The sequence below is a fragment of the Misgurnus anguillicaudatus genome, chromosome 19 (genome assembly GCF_027580225.2).
Source record: "Misgurnus anguillicaudatus chromosome 19, ASM2758022v2, whole genome shotgun sequence".
Taxonomy (NCBI): Eukaryota; Metazoa; Chordata; class Actinopteri; order Cypriniformes; family Cobitidae; genus Misgurnus; species Misgurnus anguillicaudatus.
Window position 1 is genome coordinate 46741320 of NC_073355.2, and position 14885 is coordinate 46756204.

Below are 14885 nucleotides of genomic sequence, written 5' to 3' on the forward strand. Positions count from 1 at the left end.
AACATTGTACAAAATAAAAGTACTACTATTTAAAAATCTACAGTCAAATAAAATCATATAAATATACATAATCCACATATAATCAATAAACACTTACAAACACAAAGATCTTCTAGCAGCTGTTTTTAAACCACTCAAAAACTCTGCCCGCCTGTTTGCGAAACCCAATTGAAATATGTTTAATTGAATCTAAATGTGTGATTTGAATTGTGCGTAAAGATTTGCTTAATCACATTCTGCCCATCGAATGCATCCATAAGAGACTCCAACATCCAGCCCGGTTTCTTCCCTGCGCTTGACTTGTAATGTGATACAGGGTGTTGTCGACAGTCTTCCTTCCCAGAGGAAATCTTTCTCGAAACGAGCCAAACAGTGAGGCAACATCGCTCAGATCTCTCTGACTGACACACTATAAAAGATGGTGCAATGCTGCATGCTAGTTTAATTACATTGGTTACGCAAGTCAATTGAACCTACTATTTTAGGTTTTGACTAGTATAGTTGACATAAACAAGTTGAAATTATTTAACTTAATTTGTTAATTTAATATTTTTATAGTGCACCAAGACTTCTGCCTTTTTAATAGATTTTAAAAATACAGATAAATGATATAGAAAAGGGTATAAAAAGCTTTCTTATGCTGTAACTTCTTATGCTGATTCTTATTGCAAAGTTATACATTATCTCAGACCATTATCACACAGACTATCACTCCTGAATAATTGATATTGGTATGAATATGTTATATATGAGTATAAATATTTCAGCTGGTCTGGGAACAGTTTACACTACTGTTATGCTGTTGGTATCTGGTGACAAAGCTTATGGAGTTAAGTTTCAATGACAGACACACAATACTCTAAGACAAATTGCCTCAAAAACAGAGTTGAACAAAACAATATAGGCTGATTTTATAGTTTAATTAGAAAAAAAGGATTTGAGGGATATTAAACATTAACCAGATGAAATGTTTAAATCATGTTTTGTTCACTTTACATTATGCAAATACTGTAAAATACTGTGCATTGTGCAGATATCCAGAAGATATTTGGATGAGATGAATAATTTAGCTTTTTTTTTTATTAGAGAACATATAAACATTGTTACAGGAAAACAGGCATCAAAGACAGAAACTTAAAAAATTAAAGAATAAAATAAAATTTTTAAATAAAATATTTAAACAAAATAAAATAAAAAATATTAAATAAAATGAAATATAAAATAAAATGAAATATAATATAAAATAAAATATAAAATGAAATGAAATGTAAAAAATAAAATATAATAATATAAAATAAAATAAAATATAAAATTATATAAAATATAAAAAATAAGAAATGTACCTTTTACATTTTTCAAAACTTTTCGAGACTTCATTAAAATAGTAATTTCAAGGAGGTGATTTTAACAATCTACATTTATGAATAAAAAATTGCTATACAAGATCAAGAAAATGACCAGATTGTAAATAGTTTTATCATCATACTTATAATAACATCTGTCACATTAAATGTTATGAATGAACTAATTTTAGTTGACAATACAGAAAAACAATCTTTCCAAAATGCCTGCCCTGTACAGTTTGGCAATCAAAAACCAAATGACATAAAGACTCCTCACTGCTATTACCAAAAGAACATTCTTGAGTTTTGAAATGTTTTTTTTTTTTTTTTTTTTTTTTAATGATAAAAACCGCGCACTTTCACTTCACAGCTTTTGAATAGCTCTCGCGATACTTTCCAATTGGTCTGCGCAGCGCTGCGTGAAATCGAACACGTTTGTACGCTGTCAGTAGGCTTGTTCGAGTTCATGCGGCGCCACTAGAACTGACAGGCAGATGACGTCAAAGTACAGAGAGAGAGAGTCGAAATTAGACTTCTCCCTATGATTTCTCCAATCGCGTTCGCGGTACTTTGACGTCATCCGAATGTCAGTTCTTGCGGCGCGGCATGAAATCGAACAAGCCTCTAGTGACGTCTCGCGCGGGATCACGTGGCGCCCTGATCAGCTGCTGTTCTCCTTTGATCACGTGACGACTGTGGATCCAGAAGCGCGATGGCGGTGGTGTTCAGTGATGATGAGTTCCAGCTGGCGTGGATCGAACTGGACGAGCCGCGGCTGGACGGCTGGGACTTCTTTACCGAGACCATGGGCGTCAAAGTATACCGACTGTATCATAAGGTAAACAATACATCATGCGCATGCTCAAACTATGCAAAATGTAAGGTGTATGGAGTTCAATGAACAGTATGTTTCTTATAGTTTATATAACATAAATGTCATGTACGATAACATAGTCCTGTAAGTGACATTTTGGTTTGAAAAGTCGTCTTGGGTCTGTTGTTTTTATGCATTGGGATCTGTTTGCATGTATCTGTGCATTTAACCCTATATGTTATAATATAATAACATCAGTGTTAGCTATGTGTGTAGCAGTTATCTGTACATTACTACATTTATTTGTACTGTGATGTTTAACAGGATTCCGGTCTGTATGAATATAAAGCATTCGGCTCCCTGACCGGCTGCTCTTCTGAAATCTGTGCAGATGTTTACATGGATCTGAACTATAGGAAACAGTGGGACAGTTATGTGAAAGGTAATAATAATGAAATTAAACATCTTCTCAAACTTATTTTAGAAAGCACTTTGATTCTTAATGTCACTGTGTTTAGCTACAGTAAACTAGTTGTGGAGTTGTACTTTAACCCCAGTATTACCAGTACTACAGGTTTAACATCGTACAATGCAGAAATGTGTTAGGGTGTTAGTCCTCAATGTAGATGTTATGGGTGATTCACATATTCAATAACTCCTCAAACAGGCTGTACTTGATTTGTTTGCTGTATGAATGTACATTAAGACCTTAAACAGAGATAATAGTAATTTGTCAGTAAAACACTATATTTACACCAACTGATCCATTTTTGTCTGTTTAACTACTTTTGTAAATTAAATAATAAAAATGACATATGAGGAGCTCAAATGCAAAAGCCCCTAAATGCCACCTCTGTCAACAATCTAGTATTTTATACATTTCACTTAAATTCTGCTTATTCCTGGCCTCAGACCATTCAGAAATGTCGGATTGCTTGCAAAATCCAAGAGTCTGAAAAAATTATGCTCATTTACAAGAAGACATGTCAGACCACTTTAAAGGTTTTGCATTCAAACTCTTCATATGATACAGTATGGGCACTAATACATTTGGATTTGTTTAATGCACAGATTAGAAATTTTCACAGTTTATTCCAATTGCAGAAGGAAATGGGCCAATCGGTTAAGGAACAGACGAGAAAGAGTACATAAACAAGTTGTTAAATTGCTTGTTAACAGGTCAAACTGGTCTTAAACAAACAAACAAAAATTCTAGCTATTTTAAATAAGAGACAAAAACTGCATCTTAACTTATTTCCCGCCAGACTTTTTTTTTTTAAGTTGCCCAACAGCATTTTTGTGATTTTCACAAAATGCCTTCTGGGAAAATTTTCTTCTAAAAATATATAAACATACAAATATAACAAATGAAAGAACAGACCCTCTGCTTTCAAATAAACAAACAAACAAAATAAGAAAAAAGTTTCATCCTATCTTTATTTTTTCTTCTTATAAACTTTTAAATATGGGTATTTTTCTTTAAAAAATATATTTTTTTAGCAAAAAGCTGAAATAATTGCATTTTTGTTAAGAAATTTTGTTAGAGATCAGATTCAGAACCATTAATAATACAAACAGAGTTTAAAATTGGTAATTAAAGGCGGAGTCCACAATGTTTGAAAAACGATTTGGAAAACGAGACGGGCCGACTACCAAAACACACTTATAGCCAATCAGCAGTAAGGAGCGTGTCTACTAACCGACATCCTTGCCAGGTTGCGTATGTGTGGGGCGGGTCTATCAACCGAAGGTCCAGATTCTATTGGGGTAGGAGTGTGTTTGTTTAGGTGATTTTTAATATAAACATTGGCTTTCAAACATCGTGGACTCCCCCTTTAAAGGCGGAGTCCACGATGTTTGAAAAACGCTTTGGAAAATTAGACGGGCCGTCTACCAAAACACACTTATAGCCAATCAAATCAAATAAAATGCCGGGTTGCGTATGTGTGGGGCGGGTCTATCAACAGAAGGTCGAGATTCTATTGGGGTAGGGGCGTGTTTGTTTAGGTGATTTCAAATATCAACATTGGCTTTCAAACATCATGGACTCCGCCTTTAACGTAATTTTTTACTTTAGTTTTTTATAAATTAGGTAAGTGTGCCATGTAGTTGATTATCGTGGTATTACAGATTATCATAAAAACTCATCTGGAACACATTTTTTCATGCAAATGTTTTCTCTTAATTGACGAGATAGCTTGTCAATGGTAGGGAAAGAGTTAAAGTAAGCAAATATATTTGTTGGATCAGAAGTTGTTTTTGTTTTAATGCAGAAATTGTTCTATAATGCATAGATATCATAACTATAATTGCTCTATTATTTCAAGATTTAATGGTCTGACTTCAGTATTGTGGAGTTATGCTGCGTTTACACCAATTGCGTTTGAGGCTTCAAAATCATGTCTACCGCGCGTGGTTTGTCGTTTGAACAGTTTGAATGCATTCGCGCGTGTAGAGCGAAGTAGACGCGCGGAAAAAGCAAGCATTTGATGCGCGTCCGAGGCAAAATCCGTTTCTTGTGGGAGGGGCAAGTGCTATGCGGTTGTCTGTTTGCAAGATGACTGATGTTGATTGTGCATTTATCGAGAGAGTTACCAGTTTGTATTTTGTAACCTTACTATAGGGGGAAAATAAATGGCGCCGGGTCGATAAACGTCCCGTGACTCAAAAGGGAAATTTGTATTTACAACTTACCTGGTTGCCCGATGTCCTCACTGACACTCTTCCAAGCGAGGTCATTTTTATTTAGCTCCGGGTGACTGCTTCGGACAATATCAAGCATTTCTTCATGTTGAATGAGTGACTCCACAGCAGCAAGCAGGCTCCTGATTGGTTAACGCGGCGTGAAATTCCGCCAAAGTTCAAAATTTTCAACTCGGGCGTCAGCCGGCAATTCGCGTCATACACAAAATTCACAAAAAGCACCATTAATGCGTACTGCGCCAGGCGCTCAATTCGTGCGAAAAGCGATGCGCGAATGAAGCGGAAACGCCTCATCCGCGCCGCGAGACCTCCAGACGCGCGTCAACGCGTCTACACATTGACTTAACAATGAAATCACTCACTCTTCACGCCTCTACCGCGGGTGGTGTAAACGCAGCATTAAGCTAAATTAAACAGATCACCTGAACACAAAAACACCAGATGGGCTGAATAAAAGTGCAAATTCACTCTTTGACAGTAGATGGCGCTTGTAGAGCAGAAATACAGTGGTTACCATTGTTATTCATATAAACAACGCAGCCTTAAGGGGGTCGTGCACCAGATGAGAAGCGCCATGTCGCACCATCTATCTAAAATATAACACATTGTTTTCTATGAAAGTACACACAATGGCGGTGGCCGTCTGCTGTGACTCCCGACGATGATAAAATCCCTGCTGTGCCACTCTCATAGTTTAACATTAAATAACATCATATATGTTCCAAATCCTTAACGATTAACGTAGGCTGCTAATGCATATTTTGCATCTTTAAGTAGACTCTGTCTGACTAAGCTTGTGCTATTTAATGTGCACGTCCGGTGTGCGATACCTGTGAGTTGTCCTACACACGATGTAGCGCTTCGCTTCTCGCCCGTTATGCGACCACCTTTACGCAATAATAAACAGCGCTTTATCAGCAAATATACTTATATTGTAAAGACAATACACTTATATTGTAAAATTATAAAGACTTTTCTCAAGACATTTGTGTGCGGAAACAGATCGGATGAAATAAAACAAAAATTCAATTTATTGCAAGGCAATCAGTGCATCTCTATTCATTGATAGTTATATTGCATAGGTTTTTATTATGCGCAGATCTTGCTGAAGTTGTGATTTGCTCTCACAGCGTGTTGTTTGCAGTGTAGAGGATGTGTATTCATCACAGGGTTTTATTTAAATGTTTTTGTTTTTCTAATCCTGAAGATTTTCCATGTGCCGATGGTGAAAAACTTTCCGATGTGCAGGTAACCGGACTGATGTGTCGTAATTAAATCCCAGTAGATCTAGACAGTGCTGTTGTATTTATTAAGTAGTTTGTGTGGAACGTGATGTTGTTTGTTAGTATTGTGGTTTATACAGTGTAGCTTATAAAGTTTCCCACGCCAGGAAGATGATCTACACTAAACCAAAGCTTATCACAGAATGCCTTTCCATATATCGTTGCCAAATCATAGTGTCATAGTGTCATTCACACAAACACAAAACACCATCATGGTAACACAAGTGACATGAAAATATATATTAATTATACAACACAAAAGGTAACATATAACCCCTCTAATGTACATAACTGATCAAACAAAATATTCAAGTAAACGTAATTTTTTAAAAATAAAATATCATCAAATGTGAAGGTTTGCTGTTTTTTACCGTAGATTTTACAGTGACATCACAAGGGGAGCCAAATTTCAATGAGTTATTTTTTCACATGCTTGCAGAGAATGGTTTAACAAAACTAAGTTACTGGGATATTTTTCACATTTTCTTGGTTGATAGAAGCACTGAGGACCCAAATTATAACACTTAAACATGGAAAACGTTGGATTTTCATGATATGTCCCCTTAAAAATGTCTCTCTAAATTTCTTTGTTGTCTGTGTATTATAAGTCTGGAATATCTGTGTATCTGTCTGTTCTGAACTTTCATATCATACATTATTAATTTTGGCATGTTTCTGTATCTTGACAAATACTGCATGTGAATATGTTTGTCAAGAAGCCAAAAATTTTAAGTCACCCAAAAAAAATAAAAACTGGAATATTGTAGTGTTTTTTTAAATGACTTATCTGTGTAATTGCATTTTTTTTATTCATATGCATTCATAATCTTTAATCAAGAACGTTAACCTCCTTAATTCCTTGGAACGACCTCTCTTCACTTCCTGTCTTGAGGAACGGGACAAGGGCGGGGCTATCGTAGACGATTAGCAATTAGCAACATGGCCCAACTTTTAACGATCCAATCTGTTGTTATGTAAAGATTTTTTTTTGTGCAGATGTCCCCTAATGCAATATAATTTAGTGTCCATGAAATGAAATCTTACTGTAGAAATGTCTTTTTCTGTCTTAAACTTTAACATTTCATTTTTTCCTGTAGTTAAAGTTAAATAGTTAAAGTGTAAGTCTTATATTTATATGTGAATATCATATTTCCTCTGTGATGTCACAATATGTTTAATTTTTCTCTTGTTTTCAGACATAAGGTGGTAGGGTGGTGTATTTCCCTCAAACACAAACAGACTGAGAATAACTTTGTATGTTTGTGTGTGTGTGTGTGTGTTTATGTGTGTGTGTATATGTGGGTGGAGTTGTGTTTTATTAGAAACACACTTTGGCTCCAGTCAGGCCCCGTGTGTACGTGTACATGTGTGTGTTTTGAGCAGATCTTTCATAAAGAACCTCACGGTTCAGACAGCGTTTGTGGTTAAAGTCTGATTTATGTTCTCTAGCGTTCTCTCGTGCGTCTCATGGTGTTTCTAAATATTTGATCCAGGCGTTTGTTTGTGCGGATGAAGGTGGGGTTGAAGCCGATCAGCCGCACCATCCAACATTCAAAACCACTTAGATTTCTCACCCAAACTCTGAGCTCTGTCATGAACACTAAACTTCATGTTTTTTTAAGACCGTCAATTACAGCAGAGATTAATGCTCTGTTATGATTAACGTAATAACTAATTGACGACAGCCGTTTGATTTTTTTTCTGAAATAATGCACACTCAATGTGTCAATGCAGTCTGTGACACGAAGGGGAGTGGCAATGACAGCGCATGTGTGCTTTATTTCCGATTACACCACGGGTCTTTTGAATGCTTCATTCTGATTGGTTGAGAAATGTTCCACGGGTATGCATTATTTTTCGATAACCGCACACCTTACTTCTTACATGTCTAAAAAATAGGCAGCAATGTCTGTGGTAACCGTGGTATAAGCAGAATAATTGACTCTGATCCTTTGAATTATTTAGGCGTTACCACCTTGGGTGTGCATTATTTCTTATAATTCAATGGCCCGTCATCAATTATTCCTTACATACTTCAGGGGTGGGGGGGTGCATTCTGAATTATTAATACAGTTAAAGAGATGTTATCCTCATGCTAACCAAATGCAAAGTGTCAAAAAAGCAGTTGAGCGTGTGACAAAGTATTTCTTGGTCAAACTCATGCCGCCTCATTTCTATACGTTTCAGCAAGTTTTTTTCGAACAGGGGTAGCCGTTACGTATCAGTGACCCCATATTCCTTTTATGGGCACTTTCCCCAGAAAACACGCCCACGCGTCAATCAGAGTGAGAATGAGAACGTTCATTAGCATTTTTCCTTCAAGTAGAAATCACAGACATCACTGCACGCTTTTTTGTATCAAAACTCAACAATGGCACAAAATAAGAAGTGTGTTTTTGGATGTAAGGAGAAGAAAGCCTTGTTCAGCTTCTAAGTAAGCCAGCCTGTATAGAAACAATGGATATAGTTTTTCTGGGGTAGCACCGGAGTTGTCCGTGTGTGTTTGATAAATGCTGGATTTTGATGAAATGGGTCGCAGGCGGTAAGTAAAACTGCATCAAATGTCTGTTTTGTTACCAATCGGTGCGTAAGTGCATATAATGTAAATGACACGGACATGTAGTGAATCATAAGTTATCCAGAGAAAGTGGGATAATATCTTGTGTGTGTGTTGCCTGCTTGTGACTCGCCGCTCCCGCTGGATGCCTGGATTTTTCTGGAAACAATCGCATAAAGATGATCTGTTTTTTGACAAAAACTGTTTGGAGATATGAAGGATGCAATACAACTCTATAGGTACTCACATGAGATGAGCGCAAAGCTTGTGTTATGTAAGCTTTAAATGGATCGTTGTCAATTTATTTATTATTATAAGTAAATTGTAATGGAGCATAAAATAAATAAATCCCATCAAATAAACTTGGCGTAGTGATATGGAACTGTAATGCATTTCACAGACCTGGAACTACTTCATAGGTGTGCGTTTACTGAAAAATGATGCACACCCATAGGAAGTTTCTCAACCAGTCAGAATAAAGCATTCAACACATCGAATCTGATAAGTGAGATATTTGTGTCACACTGCTTTGTGTGGCTGAAAACCCATTAATAAATCCATTAATCCCCATAACTACCATTAAAAAAATGTCATGTGCAGTTGTGGATATTTGTAACGCTGCACGAGGGTGATTAAAGTTATGGGTGAACTGTTGCTTCAACATCTTACAAACAAAGTTAAAGAGATGACAAGAGTTCAGTCAAACTTGTTTTTATTCTTTTATCTGAACATCTTGATTTAATACCAAATAACGCAGAGAAGTTTTTTCTCTTCTCTTTGAAGTTCCTGGCTGGAAACAAATGAAACACATTTTAATCTCATCAGAATGATGTTGTGTAATGTTAGCTGTGATTTTCCCGGCATGATCGTTGTATTGGACCACCAGAGAGCTGAAATGTTGTTATTGTTATATCAGTCAGGAATAAAACAAGAATTACAGTCACACATCAACACATTTGCCATCACCTCTGACTTATTACATCATCTGTGTTAGGGATTTATTTACACCCAGTGCTGAAATAAAGCTTTCAGTTTGAGTTTAAAATCTGATATTGATGGTGTCTCAATAATTTGCCTGTTTTATATTTGATATTTATATTTGTTTGTACCGATCAGATCACAAATGGCCCTACACAGCGTTTAATGTGCTTTACTGTCATTCATTATATTTACATATTGACAAAAATTAAAGAATAAAACTGAGGAAAAGTCACAGTTTTAGTGTAAATGCAGAAACAAAAATGCATTTACACTAATGCAAAAATGCTTAGATCTGACGAAAACGGACGCGTCACAGCTTAGATCTGACGAAAACGGACGCGTCACAGCTTATATCTGACGAAAACGGACGCCTCAGAGCTCATATCTCACGAAAACGGACTCCTCGGAATTTATATCTGACGAAAACGGACGTGTTACAGTTTATATCTGATATAAACTGACGCCTCACGGTATATATATGACGAAAACGGACGCCTCACGGTTTATATCTGACGAAAACGGACGCCTCGCGGCTTATATCTGACGAAAACGGACGCCTCACGGCTTATATCTGACGGAAACGGACGCCTCGAAAACGGAGGCCTCGCGGCTTATAGCTGACGAAAACGGAGGCCTCGCGGCTTATAGCTGACGAAAACGGACGCCTCGCGGCTCATAGCTGACAAAAACGGACGCCTCGCGGCTCATAGCTGACGAAAACGGACGCCGCGCGGCTCATAGCTGACGAAAACGGATGCCTCGCGGTTTATAGCTGACGAAAACGGAGGCGTCGCGGCTTATAGCTGACGAAAACGGAGGCCTCGCGGCTTATAGCTGACGAAAACGGAGGCCTCGCGGCTTATAGCTGACGAAAACGGACGCCTCGCGGCTTATAGCTGACGAAAACGGAGGCCTCGCGGCTTATAGCTGACGAAAACGGAGGCCTCGCGGCTTATAGCTGACGAAAACGGAGGCCTCGCGGCTTATAGCTGACGAAAACGGAGGCCTCGCGGCTTATAGCTGACGAAAACGGAGGCCTCGCGGCTTATAGCTGACGAAAACGGAGGCCTCGCGGCTTATAGCTGACGAAAACGGACGCCTCGCGGCTTATAGCTGACGAAAACGGACGCCTCGCGGCTTATAGCTGACGAAAACGGACGCCTCGCGGCTTATAGCTGACGAAAACGGACGCCTCGCGGCTTATAGCTGACGAAAACGGACGCCTCGCGGCTTATAGCTGACGAAAACGGACGCCTCGCGGCTTATAGCTGACGAAAACGGACGCCTCGCGGCTAATAGCTGACGAAAACGGACGCCTCGCGGCTTATAGCTGACGAAAACGGACGGCTCGCGGCTTATAGCTGACGAAAACGGACGCCTCGCGGTTTATATCTGACGAAAACGGACGCCTCGCGGTTTATATCTGACGAAAACGGACGCCTAACGGTTTTAATCTGACGAAAACGGACGCCTCACGGTTTATGTCTGATGAAAACGGACGCCTCACGGTTTATATCTGACGAAAACTGACTCCTCACGGTTTATGTCTGGAGAAAATGGACGCGTCACAGTTTTAGTGCAAATGCAGTCGAAAAAAGAAACGGAAATGCTTTGATAAAGCAAATAATTGTTAAAGTGAAGATTTAATGTCAATTTAGGTAAATGTTTAACAATAATTTATCTAATGCATAATGTAATTAAATAACTTTGACATAGTTTATTTAAATACATTCATACAGGAGATACTTAGTTTAATTTATGATTTTTGTCATAACACCCTACACCTGCATATATCTTATCTCATAAATCTTCTTCCAGTGTTTTATGGTCATCTGGAAAAGCCATAATGTTCATTATTAGTCCGTTGTGAACTCTGACCTGTTTCTTTGTGTGTGTATGAAACTCATTGTTTGTGTTTGTGTGTTTGGTCCTCATACAGAACTGGAGGAAAAAGACTTCAGCGGACAGAAAGTGATTTACTGGGAGGTGAAATATCCAACTCCTCTTTCTAACAGGGATGTATCCTTTAAACATCGACATCATGGTCATGTGCAGGAAGAGAAAGACTCAAAACGGTTTTGGGTTTGAACCCAGAAGACCACGCTTACTGATAAAAACTGTATACCTTGTAATGCACTGTATAAAAGCGTTTACTAAATGCATAAATATAAATGTAATCGTATGTTACCACCTTTACTAATAGCTGATTAATTTGCATATCATTTCTTTAAAGGTTTTGGAGTTATTCTTATATTGTACATATTGTTGAGTTTCTGTAGATCCAGTAAACACAGAACGGTTAGCCCTTAACTCTCTTCAGTATGTTTACATGCGGGAACGTCGGGTTCTGGAAAAGGACGGCCGTAAAATTTGGGTGATTTTAGCCAAGAGCACTTCTGTGTCTCAGTGTCCTGAGAAAAAAGGTGTGATCCGGGTGAAGGATTACAAACAGACTCTGACCATAGAGAACGACGGATCGGGCGGAACCAAAGGTGCACACGCATTACAGATTACAAACTGTTTGAGTACTGGATCTAAACCTGAGTTTATCTCTGTAACAGGAGATATAAGGGGCTGAAATGGGTTTTGGTTAGATGGGACACAACAAACGAAAATCTCTAGAGATGTTGGGTTATGGTTAGGTTTGGGATTAGGATGAAAACAGCGGTTCAGGCTAGATGGGATACAGCTACGACCCAAATGCTGTGAAATGTTGGGTTAGGGGGTAGGATTAGGATGAAAATTGTGGTTCTGGCTAGATGGGGTACAGCTACAACCTAAATGCTGTGAAATGTTGGGTTAGGGCTGTGTTTCCCAATCCTGGTCCTCGAGGCCCCCCTCCCAGAAAGTTTTAGATGTCTCCTTATTTAACACACCTGATTTAACTCATCAGCTTGTTAGGGAGACATGTTTACCATTTTGGAAGGAGGCTGATAAGTTAAATCAGGTGTTTTAAATAAGGAGACATCTAAAATTTTCTGGAAGTGGGGCCTCGAGGACCAGGATTGAGAAGCACTGCGTTAGGGGGTAGCATTAGGATGAAAATTGTGGTTCTGGCTAGATGGGATACAGCTAAGACCTAAATGCTGTGAAATGTTGGGTTTGGGGGTAGGATTGGGATGAAAATCGTGGTTCTGGCTAGATGGGATACAGCTACGACCTAAATGCAGTGAAATGTTGGGTTTGGGGGTAGGATTGGGATGAAAATCGTGGTTCTGGCTAGATGGGATACAGCTACGACCTAAATGCAGTGAAATGTTGGGTTAGGGGGTAAGAATAGGTTGAAAACAGCAGTTCTGGCTAGATGGGATACATCTACGACCTATATTCTGTGAAATGTTGGGTTAGGGGGTAGGATTGGGATTAAAATCGCGGTTCTGGCTAGATGGGATACAGCTACGACCTAAATGCAGTGAAATGTTGGGTTAGGGGGTAGGATTAGGATGAAAACTGTGGTTCTGGCTAGATGGGATACAGCTATGACCTAAATGCAGTGAAATGTTGGGTTAGGGGGTAGGATTAGGGGTTAAGAATAGGGTGAAAACAAGTTCTGGCTAGTTGGGATACAGCTACGACCTAAATGCTGTGAAATGTTGGGGTAGGATTGGGAATAAAAATCGCGGTTCTGGCTAGATGGTATACAGCTATGACCTAAATGCAGTGAAAAGTTGGGTTATGGGGTAAGAATAGAATGAAAACAGCAGTTCTGGCTAGATGGGATACAGCTACGACCAAAATGCCGTGAAATGTTGGGTTTGGGGGTAGGATTGGGATGAAAATTGTGGTTCTGGCTAGATGGCCTCATGTTTTGAAAGCTTAAAGATATTATTAAAAATATTTTTTAATGAAGAAACTGAATAGGATTTCTCTCCCGTTTGCTTTATAATAAATTTTAAATAGACCAAACAAACACAAGTGCAGCAAGAGTCATCAGATTCATTATGTCTCAGTAGCCGACCGATCGATAACTGTGTGTTTATGTGAATCTTATGTTTTAGTGTTTTTGAACTACTTTGATAATCCCGGCGGCATGATTCCAACATGGCTTGTGAACTGGGTGGCAAAGGTAAGCGAGTTTGGGATGTGCTTGATTTATTATTACATCAGGAAAACTATGATAAGCCGAGCGTGTGGTGCAATGCTCCGTTGATCAATCTGTTTTTTTAATCCAGACGGGCGTTCCGGCTTTTCTGACGGACATGAAGAAAGCCTGCTCCAACTATTCCAGCTACTGCAAAACTAACAAGTGATGCATGTATGATCGTCTTTCATTTTCTCTTGCATTGTTTTGTTTGGTGTCAGAAGGGCATTTGGTGGGTTGTGGGTCGAATGATTGCTGTTTTTATTGTGGCCAACATCAGGAATCCTTCACGAGCATTCAGTCTTAATAATCTTACTTATCTGCTCTTGAGTCACAGAATCAAAAGATTTCAGGCTTCCCAAAATATTTTTATTGTTATATAAATTATTTTAGCACTTTAATCCTAAATGATTACATAAATGAATGAAACATCACTTAACCTGTGTTATATATCACACGCAACCATTGAGCCTTGAGATCACAGAGCTGTTGTAGGGTCACATGCAGTGGCCCTAAAAATATTTAAAACCTCAAGTCACACTTAAAAATGTATTAAATAACAAAATATCAAAGAAAGTTTTTACCACTTTTAAAGCATTTAGTTTCGATGAGATGATGATGATCTTTTGACATCTGTATGAATGAATAATGGACTTTATACATGCACTAGAAATCACTTTAATGTCAAATGACGTAATCATTGCAAAACTTAAGTTGTGAGAACATATCCAGCGTTATTTTGTTGGATGGTTTGCTTTGATATTTTGTAATTTAATGCAAAGTTATTTGTAAGTGTGACTAAACTGTTTGTTTTCACATTTAAACTTGAACTGAATACAATCATGCACTGATATATCTGGAGGTGTTGTGCATAAAACAGCAGTTCTTATGAGTCTTCGTAGATGATGTGTGATGTTTGTACTGTGATCATTTAGTGACCTCTGGTGGTGAATGTGCTGAGTTGTGTATGGTCCTATGGTTTTGGATGTAGGAACACATGCATTTATCTTAAATCAAGACGACCAATGAGTTACATCTGACGTCTGGGCTCCTTGAACTCTTTTACTTGCTGATTAAACCGAACTAAGTCAAAAATTAATTTAAACAATGATTTTAATGCTTT

The 14885-nt window shown here is 38.2% G+C and overlaps 1 protein-coding gene across 1 annotated transcript; it reads left to right on the forward strand.

Moving 5' to 3' along the window:
• Positions 1 to 1997: 1997 nt before the first annotated feature.
• On the forward strand, positions 1998 to 14480 carry LOC141351208 (phosphatidylcholine transfer protein-like). Its single transcript, XM_073857787.1, has 6 exons — positions 1998 to 2181; positions 2482 to 2599; positions 11621 to 11700; positions 12002 to 12173; positions 13680 to 13747; positions 13854 to 14480. Exons 1-6 carry the CDS (start codon positions 2056 to 2058, stop codon positions 13929 to 13931), a joined length of 642 nt encoding a protein of 213 aa, XP_073713888.1. The 5' UTR covers positions 1998 to 2055; the 3' UTR covers positions 13932 to 14480.
• Positions 14481 to 14885: the final 405 nt, after the last annotated feature.